This window comes from Heterocephalus glaber, unplaced genomic scaffold (assembly GCF_053883595.1).
Source record: "Heterocephalus glaber isolate CG9 unplaced genomic scaffold, H.glaber_assembly_v1.0 deba00001479, whole genome shotgun sequence".
Classification (NCBI taxonomy): domain Eukaryota; kingdom Metazoa; phylum Chordata; class Mammalia; order Rodentia; family Bathyergidae; genus Heterocephalus; species Heterocephalus glaber.
In genome coordinates this window covers 18,360,094-18,387,853 of record NW_028258316.1, presented here as the reverse complement: position 1 = coordinate 18,387,853, position 27,760 = coordinate 18,360,094, and the positions used below count along the sequence as shown (strand labels likewise).

At 38.6% G+C, this 27,760-nt stretch overlaps 1 protein-coding gene across 15 annotated transcripts in view; it reads right to left on the bottom strand.

The window, feature by feature from the left end:
* The window catches only part of Astn2 (astrotactin 2), a 908,742-nt gene that overhangs the window by 179,501 nt on the left and 701,481 nt on the right, over positions 1 to 27,760 (bottom strand). For all 15 annotated transcript variants that reach the window (XR_015439761.1, XR_015439763.1, XR_002396623.2 and 12 more), the window contains one exon: positions 9,080 to 9,345. Coding sequence is in view for 12 of the 15 variants with exons in the window: in XM_087182849.1 (XP_087038975.1) it covers positions 9,080 to 9,345 (266 nt within the window). In the remaining 3 variants the exon portion in view is untranslated. The remainder of the gene's footprint in view (positions 1 to 9,079; positions 9,346 to 27,760) is intronic.

Genomic DNA, 27,760 nt, shown 5'->3' with positions numbered 1-27,760 from the left:
AGTAAAGATATACGTCAAGTATATGCCCTTAGTTTCCGAATTACAAGAACTGATGGAAGAAAGACAGAGGCCATTTATGGCAAATGTAGAGTGGTCTGCAGCCACTCTAAATATGGGGAAAAGCCACTATATTTTCACTGAGCAACGACAGCTAAGCCTAGAATGAATTGGGACGAGTAACTATAGGCAGCAGACATAGTCCACTTTTTCAAGAATCTCAGTCATTCAGTAAAGAAATGAAGACAAAATACCTAGAAAAAGTCATAGAATGAAGTAATAATGTCTTTAGTACATAAGAGACTTCCATTTACTATACTTTGTTTTTAAAGTTGAAGGGAAATAGCTAGTAGACGAGCGCATAGCAAAATGAGAAAAAGCTCAGGGGCTCAGGTCAAACCCTGGCTCCACCAGGTCCTATTTGTACTTTCGGGCATATAATGTGACTTCTCCATGCCTCAGTTTTCACACTGGAAAAAGAAAGATAGTGATGATACTCAGAATGTGAGACTGATGAGAGGGTTCAGGGAGCTAAGTACATAAAGTACCTTTCGCTGAGCTCTTGGCATCATTGCACTGCTTAATAAATGTTTCTTATTATTAGAAGTACAATGGAAAGGTATTCTGCCATTCTCATTCTTACATTTAATAAATGAATTCAATGTCCCATAAAACAAAAAGCACTGCACTCTTTGACAAGCAAAAATGTTTGCATTAGCTAAGACTGTATGTCTTGTACATCTTATTGAATCTGGTGTCCCCTGGTTCCATGAAAGAGTTACATTTCCTAGTTTCTCAAGAAGAGGAGCCAAGTATTAAGTTCCTCTTCTGTAACTGACATGAGTGTGTTGAGTAATATGTGGATTATTTCTCCTTCTTTTCTTTGATCTTTCCTATTGCCAAGGGTCACCTGACAGTCTGATTCCTGGCCAGTTCACCTCCTTTTCAGAATACACAAAGATGGAGAGGAAGTGGCCCACAATAGCAGGGAAGATTTAAGCTAGATTATAAGAAGGACTTGACTTTTAAAATCCCTAACCAAGGAATTCCCTGAACGAATTTCAAAATGAGAAAGGTATATGAATCAGGGTTTTGGTTAGTGATTCTCAAGCTCAAAGTGCATCAGAATCAGTTGGGGGAGCTTAGGATAACAGAGATTCCCAGCTCCAATGCCCAGAGAAACAGAATCTGTACATGGAAGTAAGGAAGCTGCACTTTTAACAAATGCTTCTTCTGTATCCCCAGTGATTCTGGTCCCATTTAAAACACTCTGACGTCCTGATCTCGACACTCCACTGAGCACTCTTATCTGTCTTACTTGGCTCCAATTATTCCTTTCTTAAACTTTTAACATTACATTATTTACCAAATGGATTGCTTATTTTCTATCACACACATTCTGGTAAAAATTAAATTCCCAAATGGTAAAGAAATATCCCTGCTTTGATCTCAGAAGTATCTCCAGTGCCCAGGACAGTGCCTGACTTCAGGAAGTCCAGAGTCAACATTTGTTATAATTGCTTGAATTGAATTCCCCCTCTTGCTAGCCAACTCAGATGTGGACTTCTACAGTAAACTTCCTAACTAACCGGTCATCTACTGTTAGTTAGTATTCTAATATTTTGGTCAAGAACATTCAGAGCCACGTGTGGTGGCCTGCACCTGTAATTCCAGCACTTGAGAGCTGAGGCAGGAGGATCACCATGAGTTCGAGACCAGTGTAGTATATATAGTGAGCTCAAGGCCAATCTAACCTACATAGCAAGACCCTGGCTCAAAAAAAGAGAACATACATGGGCCAGGGATTTAGCTCAGTGGTTCCACTGTCTGCCTCGCAAATGCAAGATCCTGAGTTCAATCCCCAGTACCAAAAAAAAAAAAGAGAACATTCAGAAAATTTACTGATAACATCAATCTTTTTCTCAGTGAAAACATTGCAAGTAAATGTATATTTCTGCAAAAACTTTCTGAGTATAGGGACCTAAACATTCTTTAAAGTCAAACATATACAGAGCTCAAATTAATAACCCTGGCTCCAAAAGCAGCCGTGGCCCCTAGAATTCACTTCCAATGTTACATTGTGATTAGCCCAAACCTCATGTGTAATTATATCTCTCTTTTAACTCAAAATATGGAAGCACTCTCAGAGTTCACACAGTCCTCACGTTCCTCGATGCGGCATTCAAAGTTGCCCACAACTTAGCCTTCTCCATTTTTACATACATTGCAAGAGTGACTAATTAAACACACAATTTTGGACTCAGACACTTCGAGTTTGAATTCTTACCCTGCAACTCACAGCTGGGTGACTTTAGATAAAAGACTTTCCTCTCTAACATCTCAAATTTTTGTTTTTGCTTTTTGCTTTGTACATACTAGTGCACACTTTACATATATTGTAGGATGATAAAGAATAAGAGAACATAATTAATATTCTTTAAAATACCAGCTATACAGTTGCTACTCAACAATTTGTAAGTTTTGTTCTTCTATACATTTGATGTACCATCCTCCTTCTCCAACATCCCTCAGTCTAGGTGACGGTTTGCCAAATTTTTTGTGTAAAGCACTAAATAGGAAACATTTTGGGCTTTTCCCACCATATCATTTTCTGTGACTCCTACTCAATTATACCATTGTAGCAGGAAAGCAGCCATAGATAATATGTAAATAAATGTGTGCGGCTATATTTCATAAATTTACTTACAGAAACAGGCTGCAGGCCAGATTTGGCCCATGGGCTCTAGTTTTCCAACTGTGGTCCATACTAGCTTTGGTAGTTCAAACTTCTCCAGGCCTCGATTTCCTCATATGTTAAACAGGGCTAATAATAATACTTTCCTCATAAGTTCTTGGATGGTTAAATCTCCTGGCCCCATTTTTGGCATAGTATATACATCTGGTAGATGTTACTAACTTTATCACCAGTAGACTTGCCTGAAGTTGTAATACTATCTGCTCATACCCACCTTCACTTCCCCAAGTAAACAATCTTTTCCAGATTGTCTTCTCATTTCTTTTTGCTTTCCAACACTGTTAGAATGCTTACTGTAGAAATCTGAAAATTAAACATGCACTAAGGCCACATATGCAAGAAATTATAATTGCTTATGTGGCTTTGGCTTATTCATTAGAGTGAGTTTCTTGAGGAAACAGTCTGTATCTTATTCAGCTCGGTCACTTTTTCTAGCACAGTATGTGGCACATACCAAATACTAATACAAGGGGTAGTCGCTATGGGGCTAAAGTAATGGTGGTAAGGATAGTGATGGCGGTGGATCTGAGATGGTGGGCATGATGATGATGATGGCGGTGGTGGTGATGGTACAGAGATTGTGATGGCAGTAATGGTGGTGCCATTGGATGTAGTGATAGTAGTGTGATAATAACTGGGGTAGGGGAGTTGGTTGCTACTTTTTTTCAAGAGATAATTAGTTAGAATTCTCTTCTGAATTTGATCCAAGAAGTGAAAATGGAGGCAACAAGTCTTTCTGGCAGGGAGAAAGATCTGCAGGAAGATCAGGCAACCACAACAAGACCAAAATTATACTCGACTCTTCCTAGGGCACCATGAAAACAAAAATGCTCACAGGGTGGAAAAGTCTGGAAATCTCAGGACTAGAAAAGATTCATCCAGATCAATACAGCATTTTAGTCCTCAAAATACCAGCCAAAATATCATTTGGTCTCTTAACTTTTCTACATGAGACACCTATGAGTAAAGTTACCATCACCTATTACACCGATGAGGAAACTGAATCTCCAAGAGGTAAAAGATATTTCTGAGGTCAGAAGTCTTGGAAATTTTAAATTTAGACTTGGCTATGTGACTTGGAGAAAGTCATTCTTCATCTCTAGGTCTCAGTTTTACTATTTATAAAATAAAGTACTTGTTGAACTATAAAATAAACAGGACATGATGTTAATGCCTCTCTCAGCTAGTAAATTGTCATTGGGATGGAGGGACTTATATATTTTTTCCCAATAATAAATTTAAGGAATAAAACTGGAATTGTCTATGGTTTGGAAATAAATTATAAGTAACAGGATACTTCTTTCAACCTCAAAGTATTTCCTTTATATTCTACTATGAAGTTAGATCTGACCTTATCATAGCACCAAAAGGGACCTTGGATAAAGCTAGCTTGTATTTCTCATTATACAGATAAAGAATTAGAGGCCAGATCTAAGAGGAAGCAAGTTCAGCACCATGTAACAATCAGGAACAAGGCAAAGCTCGGATTATTTGAGTCCCACACTCTATTTTACCCAAATAAAACTCCCCATCCACAAGAGGATAGGATATACTCTATAATGAATACTTTTAAAACAAGTTTTAAAAAAAGTTTCCCTAGGCAGTAAACAGTAGAGATGGGATTCAAATCCAGCTGCCTGACTCTTCATTATGATATTCCTCCGCCTTCCCCACTTGGAGACTCTACTTCTCCCACAGACTAAATTAACAACCACACAAAGTCTTGCATATTTAAGCACCAATTATGCTAAGCCAAGTTCTGTGGCACTGGGTTGTGTAAGGGCCATTTATCAGGTGGAGGGAGGAGAGTTACACATTAATCAAATTCTCTATCACAGAGACATTTTTCCTGCTGTGCTTGTTCAAAACCACAGCATAAAGTGTAACTAAGAGTTCCTTTCCAGCAGACATAGAGGACATCATCCTTTCCGATCTGTTCATTGGAATGGGCTCAAGGCGACCCCAACCACTCAAGCATCTAGTGTCCAACTGTTTCCAAAGCCATCCAGACATCACCCTGGTTACCGCTCAAAACCAGAGGCCAGAACTATAACCACAAACCTCAGGCAAGTAATTCCCCTTCTCTGTTCTCTGTTACTCCCTGACCATGCCACAAAATGGGGCTCAAGAGCTCACTCAGTGGGGTGATGGGAATGTACCTCAGTGGTGAGTTAGGATTCTCACACAGGACCTGCATTCTGTATAGACTGCAGTAATGAGTGATGATAAAGTGAAGAAATGTTGCTCAGATCCTTTCATTTGTAATCTGTCCTTTTGGGTCAACCAAGGGCCACTTCCATTCAAAGTGCAGATCCTTCTCTAAAATGCCATATCACTAACACTATAAGCATCAAAGAGTTATTGAATACTGTACCACTTTGAATACTGTACTACCTAGCTATTGAATACTGTTTACCAAAGAAGCAGAAAAGGAAAGGATGATTTTAGATAAATACTATTTTTATCAGTATAATAGACAATATTTGTCTGTTACATGCTGGATATTATGTATTCATTATCTCATTTGAGTCTCACGAAATAGAGATCATGAGACCATATTTTACAGATGTGGAAACAGGTGCATGGCTGTCTTTCGGCATCACACAGTAAACGGGGAACTGAGGCAAGACTGTGACTCAAGCCAGTGTAGCGCTTTGACTCCAGTATTTGCTTCTATGTGGACACAGTTTCTGTATGAAACTCAGAGGAAAAAGAAAAAAAACCTCATTCAACCTTTCTGGTTTGTCAGATAGAAAAAGGGAAGGACTTGTCCAAGGCCCCTCAACTCCAGGTCAAGATTCCTTTCTCTTTTACCCACGTGGCTTCTCCTTAGCATGCAGAGATGGCAGAGAGATGGAGAAGCCACGGAAGAAGGGATGCTAGAGGTCTGAGGCAGAGACAGAAAAACAGGAGAACAAGAGAACAAGAGCAGCTGCCTTCTCTTCACACCAGCTTGTTGGATGGCCATATTCCCCTCATGCAGGGTCATTTCCAGACCTGCAGTGGAACTCTCTCATCCACTCCTACTACAACCTGGCTCCCTTGAAAATGTCTAGTGTGTCATCCCCTATAAGCTGTGAAACGTTAAACAGGCCTCTCATTTGGGTTTGGGGAGGGGCAGAAGAAACTGGTGACTAAGAGGAAGCCACCACTAGTCAACCAGCTCCTACATTTCTTTGAAAATTCTGGTGCCAAACTCCTGACCACAGCCTTCAAACTTTCCTGACCTCTCCACAGCATTATCCATGGAGAATCCCCTCAGTTTTGACCCCAGGCACATAGGTTCTCACTGAGTCCTCAAATGGCCATGCTTGCTTATTCTTCAGGTTTTGCAGGAAGTGGGCCTTCTACTTGGACTATCCTAATGTTTCTCCCCTCCCAAGCCCAATCATCTACATTCACTTTATGTGCCTTGCTCTGAGAACTAAGTCTAAATATCTTTTCTTAGAAAAGACTTCCCTGACAATACAAAGCTACTTGTCACACACCTTCAACCCATTGACCTACACTCTTTGTTGGTACTTTGCATAATCTGATTCTTTTTATTTCAGTGAATGTGTTTTCCTCACAAGTGTATAAACTCCATGAAGACAAAGACCATGTATAGGGTGGAGATGTAGCTTAGTGGTAGAGCATTTGTTTAGCATGCATGAGGTCCTCAGTTTGATCTGCACTGAAAAAATAAATAAAGAGAATTTCCATTTGGCTGGGCATGGTGGCACATGCTGTAACCCCAGCATTCTGGAAGGCTGAAACCGAAAGATCTCAAGTTGAAGCTCAGTCTGAGCAACTTAGCAAGACCTTGTCTCAAAACAAAAAAACAGACTGTTGGGGGTTGGAAATGTAGGCCAGTACTGAGCACAATACCGATATCACCAAGAAAAAAAAGTGTCCATTTTTCAGACTGTCCATTTCTTAGGGTATAACCCAGTGCTTGACATAGAGTGGCTACTCGAAACTACTTTCTGAATTAATGAAATTAATGATTAGTACTTTCCATTTCCCCAGGTCTCCTGCAAGGAGAACAGTGACATCTAGTGACCACTTTCACACTCTTGGAATTCTCTGACAACACTTACTGGCCCCAGAAATACTTCACTGGATTTCTAAAATATTAAACATTTCAGTAATGCTAAGCAGAGCTGGTGCAAAGTCCAGCCATAGGGTTATCTGGCTCCTGAGCGAAAGGGAAAGGAACTACTGCCCCTCCTCCCTACCATATGGATGACAAGAACATGTTGCCAAAGTCCCATGACTTAGTTTGTACTGCGTCACATTGCAGATGAGGAAATTAGGGCCAGAAAGGCACTCATTGAGGCAGATTCATACAGCAGTCAATGAGGGTATTCATTCACAAAGTCCTGGAGAGCCAGTGCTAAGCAGGTGTCTCTCTTTCTACTCTTTCAATCCCACAATTTAACCTCACCCTGCAGTCTGAAGTGTGGAGACATGTATGTATTTTTTGGTTGTAGTTAGTTATTTTGGAGACTTTTTATGCACAGAATTAGAGTACTTGTGATGTTTGCTTCAGGACTCAAGCATGCAGCTGTGCCATGCTTTATTAGGTGTATTTATCCATTTAGATAGTTAATAATTTAGTTACTTTACACACTTTAATAATCCACCACCAAAACTGCCAGTTAGGAACTTGACTATTTACATGTAACATGTTTCCTTGTGCCATTACACTGCCTCCCCAACTCAAGACTACCATCATTTCTTCTGTTCATCATTTCCTTCCTTACTTTTAAAATAGTCTTACTGTATTTGTATTTATTCCTAAAAGGTAGTGTAACTGAGGTAAGAGTGTGTGTGCTTTAGCTTAAAAAAAAAAAGAAAATGGGTGACTGTTATATAAAATCTGTACAGAATTGGGACTTATTTTTTCACTGAATAATTTGTTCATTCATTTCACATTGATAGGTGTCACAATAGTTCATTAATTTTTTCTGCAGTAGTATGTTCCACTGTATCAATATCACACACATACCTGCTCTCCTATTGGTGATAATTTAGGTAGTTAATAGAAGACTCCTTGTGCAACACAAATCTAATCCCATCTACCCTATCATCATATATCTTCATCAACTTATTACCCTAAGAACAGGGCCCACACTCTATGACTGGACTTAAAATATCCTAAGTGATCAGGCCTTTTCCAACCCCTGTGGCCTCATCCTAGCTCTGCCTCCCTTATCTGTTCTCTATGAAGCATCTCGACCTCTGTGATACTCCAGGACTTAGCCCAAGAGCATGTTGTGGAAGGGGCACATAATCCAGAGTTCTATGGGACTGCATCAAGGGTCTACCAGGGTGACTTCCTTGGAGGCCCAGAGCCATCTGCAAACTGCTACAGAGGGCAGGGAAAACCACTTTTCTTCTTCCTTACTGGAATAGTGGCATCACCATTCTTAGTTTTATGGACTGGGGATCTTGGAAGATTGCATTTGTAAAAAATATTCCATGAACATAAATTTGCGAAACAGCTAGCCAAATAATTCATATGATCCTTTCAAGGTCTGAAATGCTGCAATTAAATAAGATACAGAAGAAGGAAAGAGGAGATATCATATCACAGTTAGGCATGTAAACTGTGGAGCAGACCAGCTTTGAACAAATCACTTAACATCTTTGAGGTTCTCTCAGTTATAATATGGACATGACAGTAAGATGAATCGTATGTTCAAATGTCAGCAGTTTCATGTGACTCAAACCAATATTTCTAAGTAAATCATAAATCTGGAAAGCAGATTAAATGGGATAATCCAAGTACAGGACTGAGGTAAACACTGCTAGGCTTTCACTGTAACAGTGCCTTCTTCTCTTAGGCACACAGTTAGAATACATTTCCCTATATTAAAGACAGGCATGGGCAATGGCCGAGTTGTCATCGATAGAACCAGAGCTGAAATGACATTTGACCCATTTCAGTCTTTCCCTAGCAATCCTCCGAATTTCTTTCTCCTTTCATAGTGACTGTTATTGGTGCACAAGATAAAACAGGCTGGGTACTGAACCAGTTCTCAGAAGAGAAAAGCCACCCAATCAATCAAACGCATCTATTTGGGACTCCACACCAACAAAAACTAAATGTTGTTGTATTGAGACACTGATAGTCAAGGATTTATTGGTTATATAAACTAGTGTCACCAAGCTATATAAGTATTTAGAACATGATAAGGAATCATAAATGCAGTAGTCCCCATGATTTTGTTGTTGTTGTGGAGGAGGAGGAGGAGGAGGATTCCCGTGGACAAAGGGTGCATATGGGGAGGAGGCAGGGGAGTTGGTCAGGTCTGACTTGGAGGCTGGGCCAGGGGAGCTCACCTCTTTTGTGCCATTGTCTTGGATGAGGGTGTAAAGTGGTACCACACGGTTGATTTCCAGCAGCACCGGTGTGGGACTCAGCTGCTCCTTGCCTGGCCGACGGCAAAGGTGGCATGTAGAGGGACAACGACCCTTCTCCTCACAGCGAATCTCCACACCTGAGATGAGCTGGTCATCTGACAACATCTGGGCTGTCAGCAGACCTGAGAGGTAGGTGATGAAGGGCATGGACTTGAGCTCCTTTTTGCTGCCCAGCTCTGTTGTCTCTGAAGAGGCAGAAAACAGGAAGAGATAGAGGTAAATTTAGAATTGTTCAAAAGGCCTAGTTCTTGAACCCATCGAGAGAATTTGCCAAGGAGCTGGTATTTGTAAGAAAAGAAAAAAGGCCATAGGATGATTTGTTCATGATGACTTGCAAAGATCACTAGCCTGAGGATTCAGAGATCAGAATGGTGTTTTATCCTAACATTTATCCCAAGTATCCTCTAGCCCTCACTTTCTCCCTATTTAGAGTTGCTAGGTAAGTCTAGGACAGATGTGTAAATACTGAATAGTTTCTCTGGTGTGAGAAACTGAAAGTGTAAATAAAGATCAAAATGTATAATAGATAATGTGAAATAGGAAGAAAAGGTCCAAAGGGGAAAGGTAAATAGGAGGGGTTGAGGGAAGGAAAGAAGGAAATGGAATTAATATGAGAAAAGGAAAGAATGGAAACAAAGTCTTTGTAAATAGGGAGGGGGAGTTGAAGGGAGAGCAGGGGAAGGGGGAAAAATAAGAACTGAGAGATTATGTAAAGGTGGAAATTTCCAATGATGAATGTCATTATATTGTATACCTAAAAAGTACCAATAAAGTTAATTTTTAAAAAAGACTAAGAGTTTCTCCAAGATGTAAATACTCAAAGTTATTTCCCTCAACCAGAAATTCTCTTCTGTCTGTTGTCAACTTGCAAAAGTTATACTCTTCCTTTAAAATGTTCCAAAAAACAGACCTGAGGATCAATGGGACAGACTAGAAGAGGCGGAAACAACACCAAACACACTCAGCCACCTTATCTTTGACAAAGGGGCCAAACATGTTCACTGGGGGAAAGATAGCCTTTTTAATTAGTGATGTTTGAAAAACTACCTTTCTACATGCCAAAGATTAAAACTAGACCCATATCTCTCACCATGCACTAAAGTCAAAATGGATCAAAGATATAAATATTAAAACAGAAATGCTAAATCTTCTGGAAGAGAGAATAGGTAGTACTCTTGAGGATATAGGGGTAGATAACGACTTCATGAACAAAACCAAAATTGCACAGGAAATAAACAGTGCAAAGAATCAACAACTGGCATCTCCTCTTATTAAAAATATTTTGCAACACAAAAGAATCACCAACAGAGTGAAGAGACAACTCACAGAGTGGGGGAAAATAATTTAGCCAGTCGCCCCTCTGATAAAAGACTAATATCTAGAACATACAAAGAATTGAAAAAAGTCAGATCCCCCCAATTTAACGACCCAATCCAAAACTTGGCATCTGCCATGAATAGACACTTCTCAGACAAAGAAGTAGAAATGGCAAACAAATATATGAAAAAATGTTCAACATCACTGGTTATCCAAGAGATGCCAAGTTGAAACAAAGCTGAGCTTTCATCTCACTCAGAAATAATGGCTATTATGAAAAAAATCCTGGTAGGGGTGTGGGGAAAAAGGAACCCTCCTCAACTGTTGGTGAGAGTGCAGACTGGTGCAACCACTGTGGAAATCAGTGTGGAGATTCCTCAGAAGTTTAGGATTAGAGGTCCCATTTGAGCCAGCTATTTCCTTGCTGGGTATCTTCCCAAAAGAATGAAAAGCATCATACCACAGTGATGTATGCACCCCCATGTTTATACCACACAGTTTGTAACATCTAAATCTTGGAAACAACCCAAATGCCCATCAACTGATGAATGACTAAAAAAGATCTGTTTTTTTTAATACAATGGAGTACTACTCAGCCATAAAGAAAGATAAACTTGAGATATTTATAGCTAAATGGATACAACTTGAGACTATACTTTGAAGTGAAATAAATCGACCACGTGTAAATATCATCTTTTCTCTCTAGTGTGAGAAAGTGAAAGGGTAAATAAGGACCAAAATGTATAACAGATAATATAAAATAGAAAGAAACTGTTCAAAAGGAAAGGGAAACTGTGAAAGGGGGAGAGGGGAAAAGGGGAAAAATCGGTAAAAGAAGGAAAAAATGGAAACAAAGCTTCTGTAAATAAGGGGGGAGGGGAGGTTGAAAGGAGGGAAGGGGAACGGGACAAAAAGAATAACCACGCTATATCAGGTACAGGAACAAACTCCCTTGGATGAATGTGATCATTATGCATATTTAAATTGTACCAATAAAATTAATTCAAAACATAAATACAATTTTGTTCCAGTTTTATATTCTTTATAAAACTCAGTATAATGAGAGAAAGATAAGCTTTGAGTCCAGCCAATTTCACTGTAAATCCTGCAGCTTTTTCTGTGTTCACTTGTTCCCTTATTCAAAATTCCTTTCCTATTTCTTCACGTGTACATTAAGATGTGATTCACCCACGTTCATTCTGTGCTGTCTTTCTTGACTGATACAATTGTATTCCCTATCTCTATGCCTTTGCTCCCCCTATCCTACTTTTCTCTTTAGCCTTTCCAAATCTTTTCTGTTCATCAACGCTCAATTCCAGTTGTACCTTCTTCAGGAAGTCTTTCCTTATTGCCCCAGACCTCTTTTCTGAATAAACACTCCTAACTTAGAAGATCTTAAATTCACTTTCTCTTTCCATTTTCTTCTACCTTTTCCAACAGTATTATCAACTCTTGGAGCCCTGGGGTCATGCCACTCATTTCTGGCCACCTTCAGGGCCAAACATATGCCAGTGATAGACCCAGTTAAAGAGGGAGCTTATGGAATTCTGAATAGATAGAACCATCTATATCTGTGACCTAGTCTAGATACCCTAAAATTCTCCTCTAGAAATTCTAGAAATCCTATGCAGCAATTAGCAAGTGCATATATAGGGCAAGAGGGAAATTGAGTGGGCATGGGTCCAAACTGCAATTTCAGCTTCAAATAGAACAGTTTCACTTTTATGTCTTTAAGAGATTGGCCTTCCGTGTAAGATCTTATGAAAAAAAAAAAGAAAGTTGTAAGTTATATCAGAAAGTATGAAGACACAAAGTGATTTGTTTAATTCAGAGGGTTACATTTACACCATAGATTATGTGATAGATTATGTGAATGGTGCCCCCAAAGATGTGTAATGAACAAGCTGAGTGGCAAAAAAAACCCAAAACCCAGAGCGATCTATACTAAGGGCCAGGGTTTAATGCAAACACAAGCTTCTACCAAACCTGGTGAAATTGAGACAGGGTGTCCTCAGCGGACACGGGTGCCTGAGGCACTGAGATCTAGGAGAAGAACTAAAGCTTTTCTCTTGCTCTTTCTCTCAGCTTGCAGTGACATGCAGCTGATCTGGAAACAGGCTTGCCAATTAGAAATACAAATAAACGCAGCCTTCATTCATTACTCTCTGGGCCCTCAGGCTTGGGATCTGGGCTCCACCTTTGCTGTCTGGCTGTCAGCAAATGCTTATGAGCATCAGATCAAAGGCTCTAGGGGAGGAAGACAAGGCAAATTCCAGCTAGCCAATCCTTCAGAGGGATTAAGGAAGGGTAGTTACTAAGATAAACAAAACAACGCTGTGAAGAAGGCATCTCAGCAGCTGGGAAGATGGAGATGGTCTTATATATGGACATGTCAAAAGAAGAGGATGATGATAACTTTAAGAACTGTAGGCCAGAGGGATCATTTTAGAGAAGGGTGACTTCAAACTTGGAAGGAGAGAATATCAGAAAGTAGTCAGAGCTGTGAGGATATTAGGAATCAGCTAGCCTATACTCTGGCCTAGATTTCAACAAACTATGACCCATGCAGGAAATTCATCCTATGTCCAACTTTAGTAAATAAACTTTTATTAGAACACAGCCACTCCCATTCATTTATGTGTTGTATATGACCACAGTGGCAGAACTGAGTAGCTACAATAAAAACTATGGCATACAAAAGCTAAAATGTGTTCTATCTGACCCTTTACAGAAAAAGTTTGGCAACCCTCATATAGCTTTAATTTACAGAGGAAGAAAGCAAGTTTCAGAGAGAGAGAGAGATCCAGGAATATGGCAATATGATGGATTAGTTAAAACTTAACTTATTGTGAGGGTGCACATTTATAATTCCAAGTACTTGTAGGCTGAAGCAGAAGGATGGCAAGTTCAAGTTCTAGAAAATTTAGTTGGATCATTTTCAAAATAAAATTAAAAAGTATAGGCATGCAGCTCTATTGTTGGAGTACTTGTCTAAAATGCAAAAAGCTCTGTGTTCAATCCTCAATACCACAAAAAATAGAAAATAAAAAACAGAATCAAATAGACCATCAATATACTTGGACAGTGACTCTACAAGGAGAAAAGATAGAGTGGGACATCTTTTCTCCATTAAAAAATAAAAACTTATTGAAACAGCATGCTTTTGAAAATGCTGGCCTCGTAAAAACCTTCCCCTTTTAATCAAGGAGAAAGTGTGTCCCAAAGAAGGAAAATGACTTTCCAAGACAACATAGTGAGTTAGTGATCCTTTTACCACATGACCTGAGATTTCTGATAACCAATTCATCACCTGAACTAATTACCTCATATTTAAAATACTGATGGTATGCACTGCATGACATCTTGCCATATGCACATAATTTAATTTAGAAAAAAGAACTTGGAGATGTTAATAAAAGTTCCCTTGATCACACAAATGTCCACTGGCATTGGGTTAAAGATATAACTTCAATTATCACTCCAATTTTAGTATATGTATTGCCAAAGCGAGCACTATAACTTCATTTAATAACAAAATAATCTATAGCTCTTTGCTGCTTTGCTTTTGCTCAAGAAATCTTTAGCTTTTTCAATCTATCATTCTAGTAACAGGGATTAAAAGCTGATAGTCCAAGATAAATACTGCACCTCAGTAGTAGAGTAGAATTATCAGCTGAATCCATGGGCTGGTTTTGCAAAAGAAGGACACTTGGGAATCATCTGGTCCAACTTTTTTGCTTAGCTAGTGAGGAAACTGAGACCAAAAGAGTGAAGTGGTCTTATCTCTAAGTCCCATGAACATTTATTAAGAATAATGTTTTTCTTAAAGGTTGTATGAGGGAAGACCGTTAGTCATTTCCTTAATTACTCTTCTATAGACATTACAATTGTGAAAGCTAACTGCTTCTGACCTAACCCCACACTGTGGCTAAGGTCAGCTTTTCAAAAGGCAAACTGTGTACAGTAGTCCTCTCCTGCTTGAAACTCCTCCTTGCTATTCTTTGACTCTAAAGTTATAGATCAAAACCCATGAAGTGGGGCACAGACAATATGGGATCCAGACAACCCATTGCTGCTCCAGTCTGATCTCAAATTCTATCCCACCTAGATCTACTTTCCACTTAAATAACCTTTAAGTCCCTTATATATACCTGGTGTGCTTCTGTTGGTCCTGGTGCATGCACTTCTCTCTAAAAATGCTTCCTTGCATTCTACTCTCAGGCCCTGACTGATCCTTCAGAGATTAATTCAAGTGCTAATTCCCCAGAAAAACCTTCCTCGAGTCTCCATGCCATCACTGTATATTAATATTTCATATTGCAGACCCTCACAGCACCCTGATCTCTGTATCAGGTATGACTGTCTCAAGTCTATAAACTGCTTGAGGCCAAAGACAGTATCAGTTTTGCTAATTTCCATATCTGCCCTACCCAGCTCCCAGAGCACAGTAGGCTTTCAGAAATATTTTCAATGAATACCTGTTTAATATATAGTACCATTACATACCCTAATAACTCTGCTATGTTCTCAAGCCATCAATGAATCTAAGAGCCAGGTTGTGGGAATTACAATCATGACAACTAATCCAGACTCCCTTTCAAGACACAACCTCTTCATAAGTAAAACAAGCCCTCTCAAATGAAAGGTCAACATATGAAGAAGATCTGACCTGTTTTCCTGAGGTTCTGGCCTCCTCTATGTTTGCATGTAGCCCTTGACATTGAGAGAATGGGAAAGTTAGGTTAAAATATGCTGTCTTTTACAGGCCAAGAATAAAGAGCATTTTTGAAGAAACTTATCCTCTGTTCACATTTCCCATCCCTCTGAACAATGATTCCAAAATAGGATCATGTCCAATTCAGTTCCAATGACACTACAACCCATTCATTTGAGAACCTGCCAACTGAACTTTCTTTTTTCTCCTCCCAAATTCCCACTGGGTATTATTTTGTTGCCACCAAAAAAAAAAAAAAAAAAGTCTCAGTTGAAGTGACAACTCCTTGTTGGGAGGGCAGCCAGGGCTTTTCGGCAGGAGGTGATGGCACCGTTTGCCCTCTTCCAGAAAACAAGACAAAGGCATCAGACTAAGGGCTTCTTGGAGGAGCCAAAGCTGCGCGGATGTTTGTTCAATATTTCACGGCAGCAGTGCAGGGCGCTGCCTCCCTAGTCAAAAGGGCTTGCTTTGGCAACAGGCTCACAGTTGAAGCATTTAAAAGCTCCACGGGGACCAGAGGGGCTCAAATTAGAAACGTTAAGGGAGGGGAAGAAGGGTGAGACTTTTATATCATAAAGAATGGCCTTTCTTACAGCAATGGCCTCTCAGGAATTGCTGAAATGGGATCATTTCTTAGGCGGAGTTACTGTCTCCTGTTGGAGGAAAGCATTTGCTCTGAGGCCAGACTCAAGGACTCATACAAATATCCTTAACAAAGGAAAACAGCCAGTTAAAATGCCATCAGTTAAGGCCTGCACTTCTGCATTGCACAATTGAAACTTCTCAGCCTAACAAAGTCCAGCGTCATTGGTATGTCCTTTATAAGTAACAGTACAAACCTAAATGAGTCATGGTGAGGATTAAATAAGGTGCCTGGCACAGGTTAAGCACTTAGTAAATATTAGTTGTTATTGTTGTTGTTGTTGTTACTGTGGTTGTTACTGTGGTTGTTGGAACAGGATGTTAAAATTGAAATTTCTATCGAGACACCAGGATATAATAGAAGTGAAATCCCAAAGTCAGGCCCCTAGTTCCAGAATTTACAAAGGAGATGAATTATAAGTAGTTTCATAACTCTGGAAATGTTAGCCAGAACAAGGAAATAAAACGAGATCATCAAGTAGAAAGGATTTCAGGAAAATTTTCTATAGAGAGAACCACTACCACATTTGGGATCCCCAGTGCCCCAGGTGGGACATGCAGAGCATGCTATCCTTTAACTCCAAGTTTTGCAACAAGGACCTCCAAGTGTTACTTGGAGAACTTATTATTTGTTATCAGTAACTGGGAAGATAGTGGAATAAGGTCTTTCTCCACCTGAAAAAGCCCCAGTGTCCGGCGTCAGTAGCTTGCATCAGAAGGGGCTTCAGGGGGATTAGCATAAACTCCCAGAGGTTTCCAGGAGAAAAATGTTTTTGTTTTCCCTGGACCAGATGTGGAGAAAGAGCTGGCCTGGAGCTGTTTTGTGTTCTGCCCAAGAGGAATTCTAACATAAGGTGAGTGGTGTCCAGAATAAGTTTCCATGGAGTGAATGGGCAGAGAACCAGCAGGTTGGAGCATCTATAGGAACCAAAGGGAAATTGCAATATTTCATATCTTGGGAGAAATTCTTAGCCACGGGGATCACCACAAAGCCATTTTAACCCCTCTCCCCAAGAGAAAGGAAAAACTTTAAAAATCTGCTAGAACCAGAGAGTACAGAGCTAGGTAACAGGACACCAGAACAAGTATGACCATCCCGATCCTTAGCAATTCCTCTCTCCTTCTGCTTTGATTGTGGAAGGAAAGGAGGAAGTACAAGTTAGAGAAAGAAAATGAAGATCAGCAATATCCCAACTCCTGACCCCACTGAAAAAGACAAGGAGCTCCGACACGTCGAATTTAGATATTTGATTATAATTTTGGACTAAATATCCTAATTCTTGATTTGAAAGTGCTAGCAATGTTAAATGTCTACAGCATTCTCTATTTCACAAGTGATAACAGATTAGACATTGTCTGCTATGACTTTCATCTCCGGTACAGGAAGATTATCCAAGAAGATACACGAAGAGCAGTGTTGGAACCAACTCAATATAGATTATATCTGACTGTTCTCGATTTCTACTATCAACTGAACTACTGACGTCATCGCTATAGGGCCTATCGCATTTGTAACTTTAATTGATGTGCTGGTTGTAAGAATATCTGTTTCACCAGCTAAATCCTTAGCTCCGCAAGTACAAGGACCATGGCCAGTTTTAGTGAGCTTTTGTATTCCCAGGGCAGAATTCATTGTCTGATATTGTGTACCCAGTTTGCAGTTAAATATCTGAATAAATGAATAGATGAATGTGTGGACCTGACTCCCTTCTCCTTAATCCTTCGCTTCGGGTAATATGTATTAGACTCTAAACCTCCTACCTCAGTTTACTACCCCCGCCCCAAAGGCAGCTGGTCTTCACTGTACTGTTACACTTCATGAGGTAATCTGCCCAAAGCCACACAACTAGTAACCAGTCTAGCTATTACTACCTAGTTCTGCCTCTTGCACAGAACATAGTTCCTCTTTGAAAAATTTTACCACCAATTTTGACTCTGCATGATGAGTCCCCCACTATTCTAAGACCCTTCCCTGTACTTATTATCCCTAGCAACCCCCAATTTCGCTACTCATTTTCACGGGCTAATAAGTTTGAGCAGGTGGAAGGCATTCTAAAGGTCATCTGGTTGGAAATCCTATCTAACGTTTCATTCACCAAATCATCCTCCAATTCCTTCTTAGACACATTGTATGATGTGAGAAGGCCCATTGTGAGAAAGCTGTTAAACTGAATTCCCATCTAAAAACTGCATTCCTCTAACCCACATTTAAGAGCTTTATGCTTTTTGGATGCCTTATCTGCACTATTCAAATTTGCACCTACTTAAAATTCATGCTACGATTAATCAATTAGCTGGGTGAATGAAATCCATACCACAGAAACTGTGGGGCATTCTTGACTGGCTTCTGATAATGTGTGTGTGTGTGCTATATCCCACGGGTGCGCATTTGGAGAATGGAAAGAAAAGCATTAATGGAGGGTCCACAAAGAGGAGAGCAGCTTTACAAAACTGCCAAACAAATGATCTCCTGATATAACTTCATTGGAAGCTTGTTTTTCCTAAATGCAAAAATGATAAGAAAAATCACAAACAGGTAGCTATAGCACAGTGGCATGCATGACTTTGAATTCTAGATCTTCTATTTTCTAGCTAGACCAGTTGGATCACTTACCCTCTCTAAGGCTCTATTTTCTCATCTGTAAAATGCCAATAATATTAGTACTTCAATCTTGGTTCATTTGAAAGATTAGCTAGAAACAAAACCCAATGAGGAATTTCCAATTCTAAAGTATCAGCAACATCATCAAGGTCATTTCTTCCATTCCTTGGCCTTTATGCTACCATTACTCAATTCTTTTTTTTTAATTAAATTCTTTTATTGGTACATTGTAGGTATACAACACAATTACATTTCTCACTGGGAATTGTACCTTTACATAATGCATCTTGGTTCTTATTTTTTCCCCATTCCTAGCCCTCCCTTCACCCCCTCCACCCTTCCCTATTTACAAAGACTTTATTTCCATTTTTTCCATTTCTCAGCATTTTTCCTTTCCTTTCTTTCCTTTCTCCTGCTCCTCCCACTATCCCTACCCCTTTGGACATTTTCTTCCTATTTTACATTATCGATTATTCATTCTAATCATTGGTACATTTTAGGTATGCAATATAATGACATTCACCATTGGAAATTTGCACCTTTACATAGTCTCTCTTGGTTCTTATTTTTCACCCTTGCTCAGCCCTCCCTTCAACCCCTCCAGCCCTCCCTATTTACAAAGATTTTGTTCCTATTTTTCCATTTTCTCATATTAATCCCATTCCCTTCTATCCTTTCCCCTAGCCCTCCCACTTCCTTCCCCTTTGCCCCTTTTCTTCCTATTTCACATTACCTATTATACATTTTAGTCCTTATTTACACTTTCAGTTTCTCACACCAGAGAAACTATTCGGAATTTATACATGTGTGACCTATTTATTTCACTTAAGAGTATCGCCTCAATGTGCATCCACTTAGCTATAAATGTCTCTAATTTCTCATTTTTTATGGCTGAGTAGTACTCCATTTTATAAAAAAACCACATTTTCTTCATCCAGTCTCCAGTTGATGGGCATTTGGGCTGTTTCCAATTTTAGCTATCACAAACTGTGCTGCTATGAACATGGGTGCACTGTGGTATGATTCTTGTAATTCTTTGCGGAAGATCCCCAGCAGTGGAATAGTGGGGTCAAATGGGACTTCCAGTCCTAGTTCTTTGAGGTATCTCCATCTTGATTTCCACAGGAATTGCACCAGTCTACACTCCCACCAGCAGTGGAGCAGGGTTCCTCTTTCCCCACAGCCCCGCCAGCATTTGTGGTTCATCTGGAACAAGAAGAGACCCAGAACAGCAAAAGCAATTCTAGGTAACAGAGACATGGCAGGGGGTATCACAATCCCCAACCTGCAACTATACTACAAAGCTATTGTGATAAAAACAGCATGGTACTGGCAAAGAAACAGACCTGAGGACCAGTGGAACAGATTAGAAGATGCAGAAACAACGCCAGACACACTCAGCCATCTCATCTTTGATAAAGGAGCCAAACACCCTCACTGGAGGAAAGATAGCCTCTTTAATAAATGGTGCTGGAAAAACTGGGCTTCAACTTGCCAAAGATTAAAACTAGACCTATATCTCTCACCATGCACTAAACTAGAATCAAAATGGATTAAAGATCTAAATATTCAAATAGAAACTCTGAACCAGTTGGAACAGAGGTTAGGTAGAACCCTCGAAGACATCAGTGTAGGAAAAGATTTTATAAACAAAACCTCAGTTGCCCGTGAACTAACACAAACAATCAACAAGTGGGATCTCTTCTTATTAAAAGGCTTCTGCACAGCAAGAGAAACCACCAGCAGTGTGAAGAGACAACCCACAATGTGGGAAAAAATCTTCACCTGCTCTTCCTCAGACACAGGTCTACTACCTCGAATCTATAAAGAACTTAAAAAGATGAGACCTCCCAAATTTAAAGACCCCATCTGAAAATGGGCATCTGAAATGAACCAACATTTCTCAGACAAAGAAGTAGAAATAGCAAATAAACACATGAAAAAATGTTCAACATCACTGGTCATTCGAGAGATGCAAATGAAAAGAATGCTGAGATTCCACTTCACTCCAGAAAGAATGGCTGCTATCATGAAATCAACCAATTACTCAATTCTTATGCATGTCAGAATCTCTAAGTCTTCCCTTGAAACCTGCCTGATGCTTCTAAGACATTTAGCCAAATCCATCTGCTTTCGACCTATTGAGTAGACTGCTGTCAAACTGAACAATTAAGATCAAAGCTATTGAGTCAGACTACCTAGTTTCAGATCATAGGCAAGTTCCTTTACCTTTACAGCACTGATTTTCTCATTTGTAAAACGGGGAATCCTAATTCCTCATTCAACTCTTCTAAGAATCAAATGAGAGATGCTTAATTACCTGATTTACACCTATGATTTTATATGGTCTTCACTATCATCCTTACAAAGTAGAAACTGTCATCCTCTTTTACAGATGTGAGAACTGAGGCTCCGTGTGATAAACTATAACCTATTAGCAGTTACCTGTCTTCAAGTGAAAACAAGTACGCCTCTGCCGAGGGTCATGCTTTCTGTGAAAGAGGGACCCCAGGCACTGCCCAGTAGCCCAGTAGTGCCTGATGTCTTGGCCAGAATCTGGGACCACTCAGCACTGAACCTCGTTATCACTTCTGCCTCTTGAGGAAAGGTAGATTTTGACCAGTAATTGAAGGCTTAAAAATAGGCCATGTGTGATCTCCTGCTGCCCTCTAGTGCTTGTTTAAGATGATTGCTCTTGGGAAACGTAAATTATCTCTCCATGCCAGTGATTACTGTGTGCCAAGCAGACGTGGTAGGCACGGGGGGGGGGGGGGGGGGCGGGCAGCAAAGGAGACAATAAAGATTGACCTGTGATACAAGGAAATCTAGTGCAATAACTAAAAGAATTCCGAATGACCACTTCCTTACAAGTCTATCCTGTGCTACGCACTGGAGGCAGGTGTGTGTGTGTGTGTGTGTGTGTGTGTGTGTGTGTGTGTGTGTGTGACTATGAATAATGGAATAATGATTTGTCATATTAGTTGTACTTAAATTTACTGAATGTATCACCTGGGAAGAAAAAGTTAGAGAAATGGAGAAGAGACTGGAGATATAACATAGAGAAAAGATAATAGAGCTAAGTCCTTAAGGGCAGAAAAAGAGCTAACCACCTAGGTGGCAGTGGAAAGGCTATGGTATGAATGTCAGATGAGTTCAAATTTTAGTTTGGTCAAAACTAAGCATGCTGCTGGGGCCTCTGTGTCTAGTTATGCAGGTTGAGCCCTGCAAAGGCTGACAAGGCAAGAGGTTGAGGAGGGACTTGATCCATTCTCAGCTCTACTCGCCAAGTCTGTGCTCATGTAATTCAGCCAACCAGAGGAGCACATTTTCTTAGTCCATACAAAAGGAGATGTACAGGCTATCCACAGGCTTGTAGGAGAGCATTGAAAGCTACTTCCTCAGTAGAAGCCTGTATGTTTTCATGTATAAAATAAGGATAGTAGCATTGGTAATAAAATGTTGTTAAAGTTTAAGATAATGTGTGCCCATGCCAGACACTTAGTAGCCATTGAATGTCTTAATACTATTATTGTAACAATATAGTTGCATTTTTAAAATGTACTAGGATAAGCGCTTGAAAGAGTGGAAAAGAAACTCACCTTTCCCAGCCTTCTAGTTTTTATTAAGCACAAGATATCATAGATCTCATTGAATCTTCACAATGTATTTTGGACGAAGAAATGTTATAATTTGTACAATTATATTCTAGCTGAGAAAATAGAGGTTTTGAGAGGTGACAGACTTTGATAATTCAGAATCTGACTCCAAAAGCCCCTTTTCTATTAAATGGAGCTCAAAGTGTCATTATTGGGAGGCTTGCCTTTTCCCTGGGATCTAGTTCCCCTACTTTGTTAAAAACTCTGCTCAAAATTTACTGCTGAAGGAATGACTGAAAGACTAGTTCCTTCCTCTTCCTTCCAGTTGTAGGTCAAAGGATCATTCTTGGACAGAGCTTAGGGAACAAGAGGCCTCTGAGATACTAATGCATTGGTTAAATGAAAACTCCCAGATTGTCCTTCTTGGACATGACCTAGAGGCAGGTAAGCACACCAACAAAGCACACAAGACCCTCCTGTGCCAGGAGGTTGCCAGCACCAAACCTCCAAGAGGGTGTGAACCTCAGGTGGGGGCAGCTATTGCCTTTGGTTAGAGGAATCATTAGGAAATAGAATCATAACCTTCTGACCACTTTAATAGGAACATCTCAGTCTTTCTTTCTCACTTCTCTATTTTTATCAAAATCTTGACAATGCTAGAGTTAAAAGATCATTTTAAAACATACTAACAGGCATTCCATAACATGTTCAATTGTGAGTTCCTTCTCCTATTAGCTGCCCTTTTCTCTGTAGCTGTGCTGCTAGAGGTGGAGGAGGCTAATGAGCTCGTCTAACAAAAAGCAAAATTAAATTAAAATTTAAAAGTTGAAACTCATCAGAAATTGTGTCTTAAAATTGACATGATCGGTAAAATAAATATTAACAATTGCTACACTCTTATAAGCACGTATTCCAGGCTAGATATTCTGCTACTTGTTTTGCATACATTATTATACTTGGTCTCTATAAATCCTAGCAGCTATGAGAGGTTGGTTTCATTACTGTTTTTAATGGTGATAAAAGAAGGGGTTCAAGAAGAACTGAACTGACATTTCCACCTATCTTTATTTCTCAGTACTTTTTCACTATATTAAGCTGCCTCTCACCATGCTCTATTGCTAGAGATTCAGGTCTAGGATGTTATAAACTGTATTTGAACATATAAATTCTGTTACTTCTACCCATTACACCATAGTGATGAGCAATAAAGCTCCTAAAAGAAAAATCTATGGAAAATTGAAAGTAAACTTGTTGAAAACTATGGTGTATCTAAAAGTAGGGTAGATACTGTGTACTTAAAAAGGAATCAAACAGTGTTTTATCATATGTGATATAAAACAAAGGAAAATCTACTTTATTAAATTGGAAAAAAGCAATGCACTCAGTAGTGTTTATAGTGCTTTTCCTGGGAAATAATATATTTCTCCCCTTTTTTGACACAAAATACACACACACACATATACATACACACACACACATATATATATATATACATATATCTTTCACTAAAAAATTGAAATTATTAACCAAACTAATAATATGGTTACCTATAAGGGAACACAAGAAACAAGGTCAAGCAAGATAACAAAGATCCAGAGTCTTTCTGTATATCTCATGTTAGCTTTACAATCACACACAAATTTTTGTGTACTTTTTTAAAAGATAAAAAAGATAAAACTTGTCCTTCTAAATTACATACAAACTGAAAAACTCAACTGTGTATCAAATTGTTGACAAAACTAAATAGAGAAAATCATTTCAAGAGGCTTTATCATGTAGTATTTGGGTGTTATATGCTTAGTGATAAATACTACAAACAAAAGATCTGCAAATAATTTTAAACTAGATTTAATGATCTTATCTACAGTTGTAACACTGGTATTGTAATTTTAAAACTATTATGTGCATATTTTTGGCTTTCACAATAAAGCTATTATGTTACCAACATTAAGAACTAAGATTTTCAGCCTAACACAGTCTAGATATAAAGTGAAAGAAGTTAAAGAAAAATTCTGTAACCTGAAATTTTAAGTAGAACCATCTGTCCACTGAAAAGCCTAGAAGACAATCTACTAGAAATGAATGAATTTAATGCCCCAATACTGATTTCAAAATACCCTTTTCCATTAAAAAATGAAAAGAAAAAAAGATTCTTGAAAAATTCCCGATTCCAGGTCTGGAACAAATACAGCTCAAGCCAAGCCTACGATGTTTTGCTACACCAAAAGGCAAGCTCAAGACTAATAGTGTGATTTCAAAAGGACATGGAAACCAACATAAAAGGGCTTATATCAGCCTAACATGAAACAATTTGAACATCAAAGATAATGGTACCAAAAGACTGAAATTCATCAAAGAAACATATTTCCATCAATTCATAATATTCTCTAAAGGTAAACTTCAATTACGTTAAAACCTAATCCAAAACTAAATAAACCAATGACCAATGAACAAAGCTCATTGGTCACTATTAGAGGTTGCTAGGAGATCAATATATTATTCTGAAATTAATCAGAGTCAAGTATTATTCATGTTTTTATCATATGAACTGGATTTCAAGGCAACTACATTTTTATGGAAATATTACTGGTAATAAAGGCAGAAAGAATGATAAAATTATAAAATTATTGTATACAACAATATCTAAAAAAGTAACAGATGTAGACAACTATCATCAATGAATCCTAAAACCATTAGAAGGAAGGCTAAAGGGAAAGTTTCTAATGAATAGATCAAACTGACAGCAACTGAATGTGCTGATCACTTATCATGAGTAACTATACTATAACTAGACATTAAGTCCTGCTATGCTCTCATAGGAAGCACACGACATCTCTTGTGTATTTTAAGTGGTACTCCTTAAACCCATGGAGACAATTCAGGGGTTCATGAATGTGGAAAAAAATCTTTGTACTGTAATGTGGCATTACCCTAAATTATGAATGCAAGCAACATACTGTAGTAGCAAAATAGTCTATGCCTTTGACATGATTGAATTTGCATATATTTGTATCACATTACAGCTATCACAAATATCTCAAAATATTTATGTTCTACTCAGAAATTATATTAGACTATCCATAGAGCTTGTCACCAATAAAGGAGTACATATATTAATACATTTAAACAATATTTTGATGACAATATCTTGATATAGTTTCTTTTGTAGTTCCTATGGGATTTTGGGGGGTTTTTTGGTAATGGGGATTGAACTCGGGTCCTTGTGCTTGCAAGGCAGGGAGCGGAACCACTGAGCTAAATCCCCAGCCTCCAATGTATTTGTTATGCAATCAAAAATATTATTCAGAGAAAGGGGTGAATAGTATTCATCATTCTATAAAAGGAGTCCAGGAAATGAAAACAAGTGATGAATTCCTGAAAGACAGCCATAAATTAAATAACACTACAAGGAAGCAATCAGTTAAATTTGCAATGTAGAACAGTTTGTTTGTTTGTTTGTTTGTTTATTGGGTTTTTTTGAGACAGGCTGCCACTATGTATTTCAGGCTGGCCTTGAACTCACTACATAGCCCGGGTTGGCCTTGAATTCACAGCAAACCTCCTGCTTCAGCCTTCTGAGTGCTGGGATAACAGGTGTGTGCCACTATGCCTGACTGGTACAGAACAATTTAGATAGACAATTCTTTTTCTTTTTTTTTTTTGGTACCGGGGATCAAACTCAGAACCTTGTGCTTGCGAGGCAGGTGTTGGAACCACTGAGCTAAATCCCCAGCCCTAATACAGAACATTTTAAAGGGCAAATGAAATGGTATCTTCAACAAATAACAGAATTGTCAAAAGTGTGTAACCTTTATAAATTAAAAGAGACCTAGTACAACATATGGGCATTTTTATCCTTATTTAAATATAGGCACAATTAAAAAGATTTTAAAAGCCAATTTTTATGTTCAAATTTTTAAAAATTTTGAGTATGAACTACTATATCTTATAATTATATTATGTTTAAAATAGCTAGCTGTGTATTTTAAATAACTGCTTTATCAGATGACTAACAGTGCATTATCGGTTTTTGCAGATTTTCTCCGAATCTGTGGCATATGTTGTCATTATCTTCAGATTGTCTTTTGCAGAGCAGAAGTCTTTAAATAAAGCCCAGTTTATCAATGATTTCTCATGCATTATGTTTTAAATTTTAAAATAACATTACTTTTTTATTTTTAGGAAATAAAAATAACCTATTAGATAAGCAATGACATGAAAAGGATATGTGAGGAGACTGGACAAAGGTGACTGTCTCGGTATAGAGCTAGTCTTGCAGATGTCATTTGATGGGTTAGTGAAAACCATCAGAAAAAGAAAAGGTGGTAAAAATCCTGGAGCCAAAAAAAAAAAAAAAAAAAAGTATAATAGGTAATGTGAAATAGGAAGAAAAGGGGCAAAGGGGAAGGAAGTGGGAGGGCTAGGGGAAAGGATAGAAGGGAATGGGATTAATATGAGAAAATGGAAAAATAGGAACAAAATCTTTGTAAATAGGGAGGACTGGAGGGGTTGAAGGGAGGGCTGGGCAAGGGTGAAAAATAAGAACCAAGAGAGACTATGTAAAGGTGCAAATTTCCAATGATGAATGTCTTTATATTGTATACCTAAAATGTACCAATGATTAGAGTGAATAATCGATAATGTAAAATAGGAAGAAAAGGTCCAAAGGGGTAGGGGTAGTGGGAGGGGCAGGGGGAAGGAAAGAAGGGAAAGGAAAAAATGATGAGAAATGGAAAAAATGGAAATAAAGTCTTTGTAAATAGGGAAGGGTGGAGGGGGTGAAGGGAGGGCTAGGAATGGGGAAAAAATAAGAACCAAGATGCATTATGTAAAGGTACAATTCCCAATGAGAAATGTAATTGCGTTGTATACCTACAATGTACCCATAAAAGAATTTAATACCAAAAAAAAAACAAAAACGGAAGAAATCTGGCCCTGGGGCTGAGATGCAGGGCTTGGAAGAAATAAGGCACATGAAAAAATTCCCAGCAGCCTTCATTTAGCAATAAGTTAGATTGAGACTGGTGAAACTACACAAGGAATGTGCTCCGGGTGAGCCTTCAATGCTAGGATAGATGTGGTCTTTAATCCTCCACACTAGTTCAAATCATTGCAAACTGGACCTAGTCAGTGAACATAAATGTATATGATATTAAAATAAAGCTTCAAAATTCTGAATTAGTTGTTGCCATATCAGCTGAAGAAAAAAATGAAAAGGAAAAAAAATCTCCCTGTACAAAGACACTTATTCATTCTTATTTGTTCAAAGATGAGATTGTCAACTTGACAAATTTCTTATGTAGCCAGTTTGACAGATACAAAGGCTGGAAAAAAATGATTTCAAACATTTTCTCATATTAGATAAATAAAATATCAAATTTATATTTATTGGAAAAACACTTGTTGGATACCTAGCGTCATCATTAAGAATGTATGACGTGCTAAGGAGAATTCTGTAAATTTTTACATTTATATATATGATTATATTTTGTGATGATTATATTAAGGTGGTAAAGTTGAATCTTTTCAAACTCTTTCATTCACAAAATTTAAATTGAATTCAAGCATCTACTGAGCAAGTAGCACGGATCAGGTGTTGGCTAGAAAAATACAGGTATGAAATATGGCATATGGAGAATGAGTCCTTTTCACCAAACTGTAGAACTAGATAGGTAGCTGTACAGACAGACAAACAGGCACAAATAAAAACACAGTAAGAGAGGGAAGGA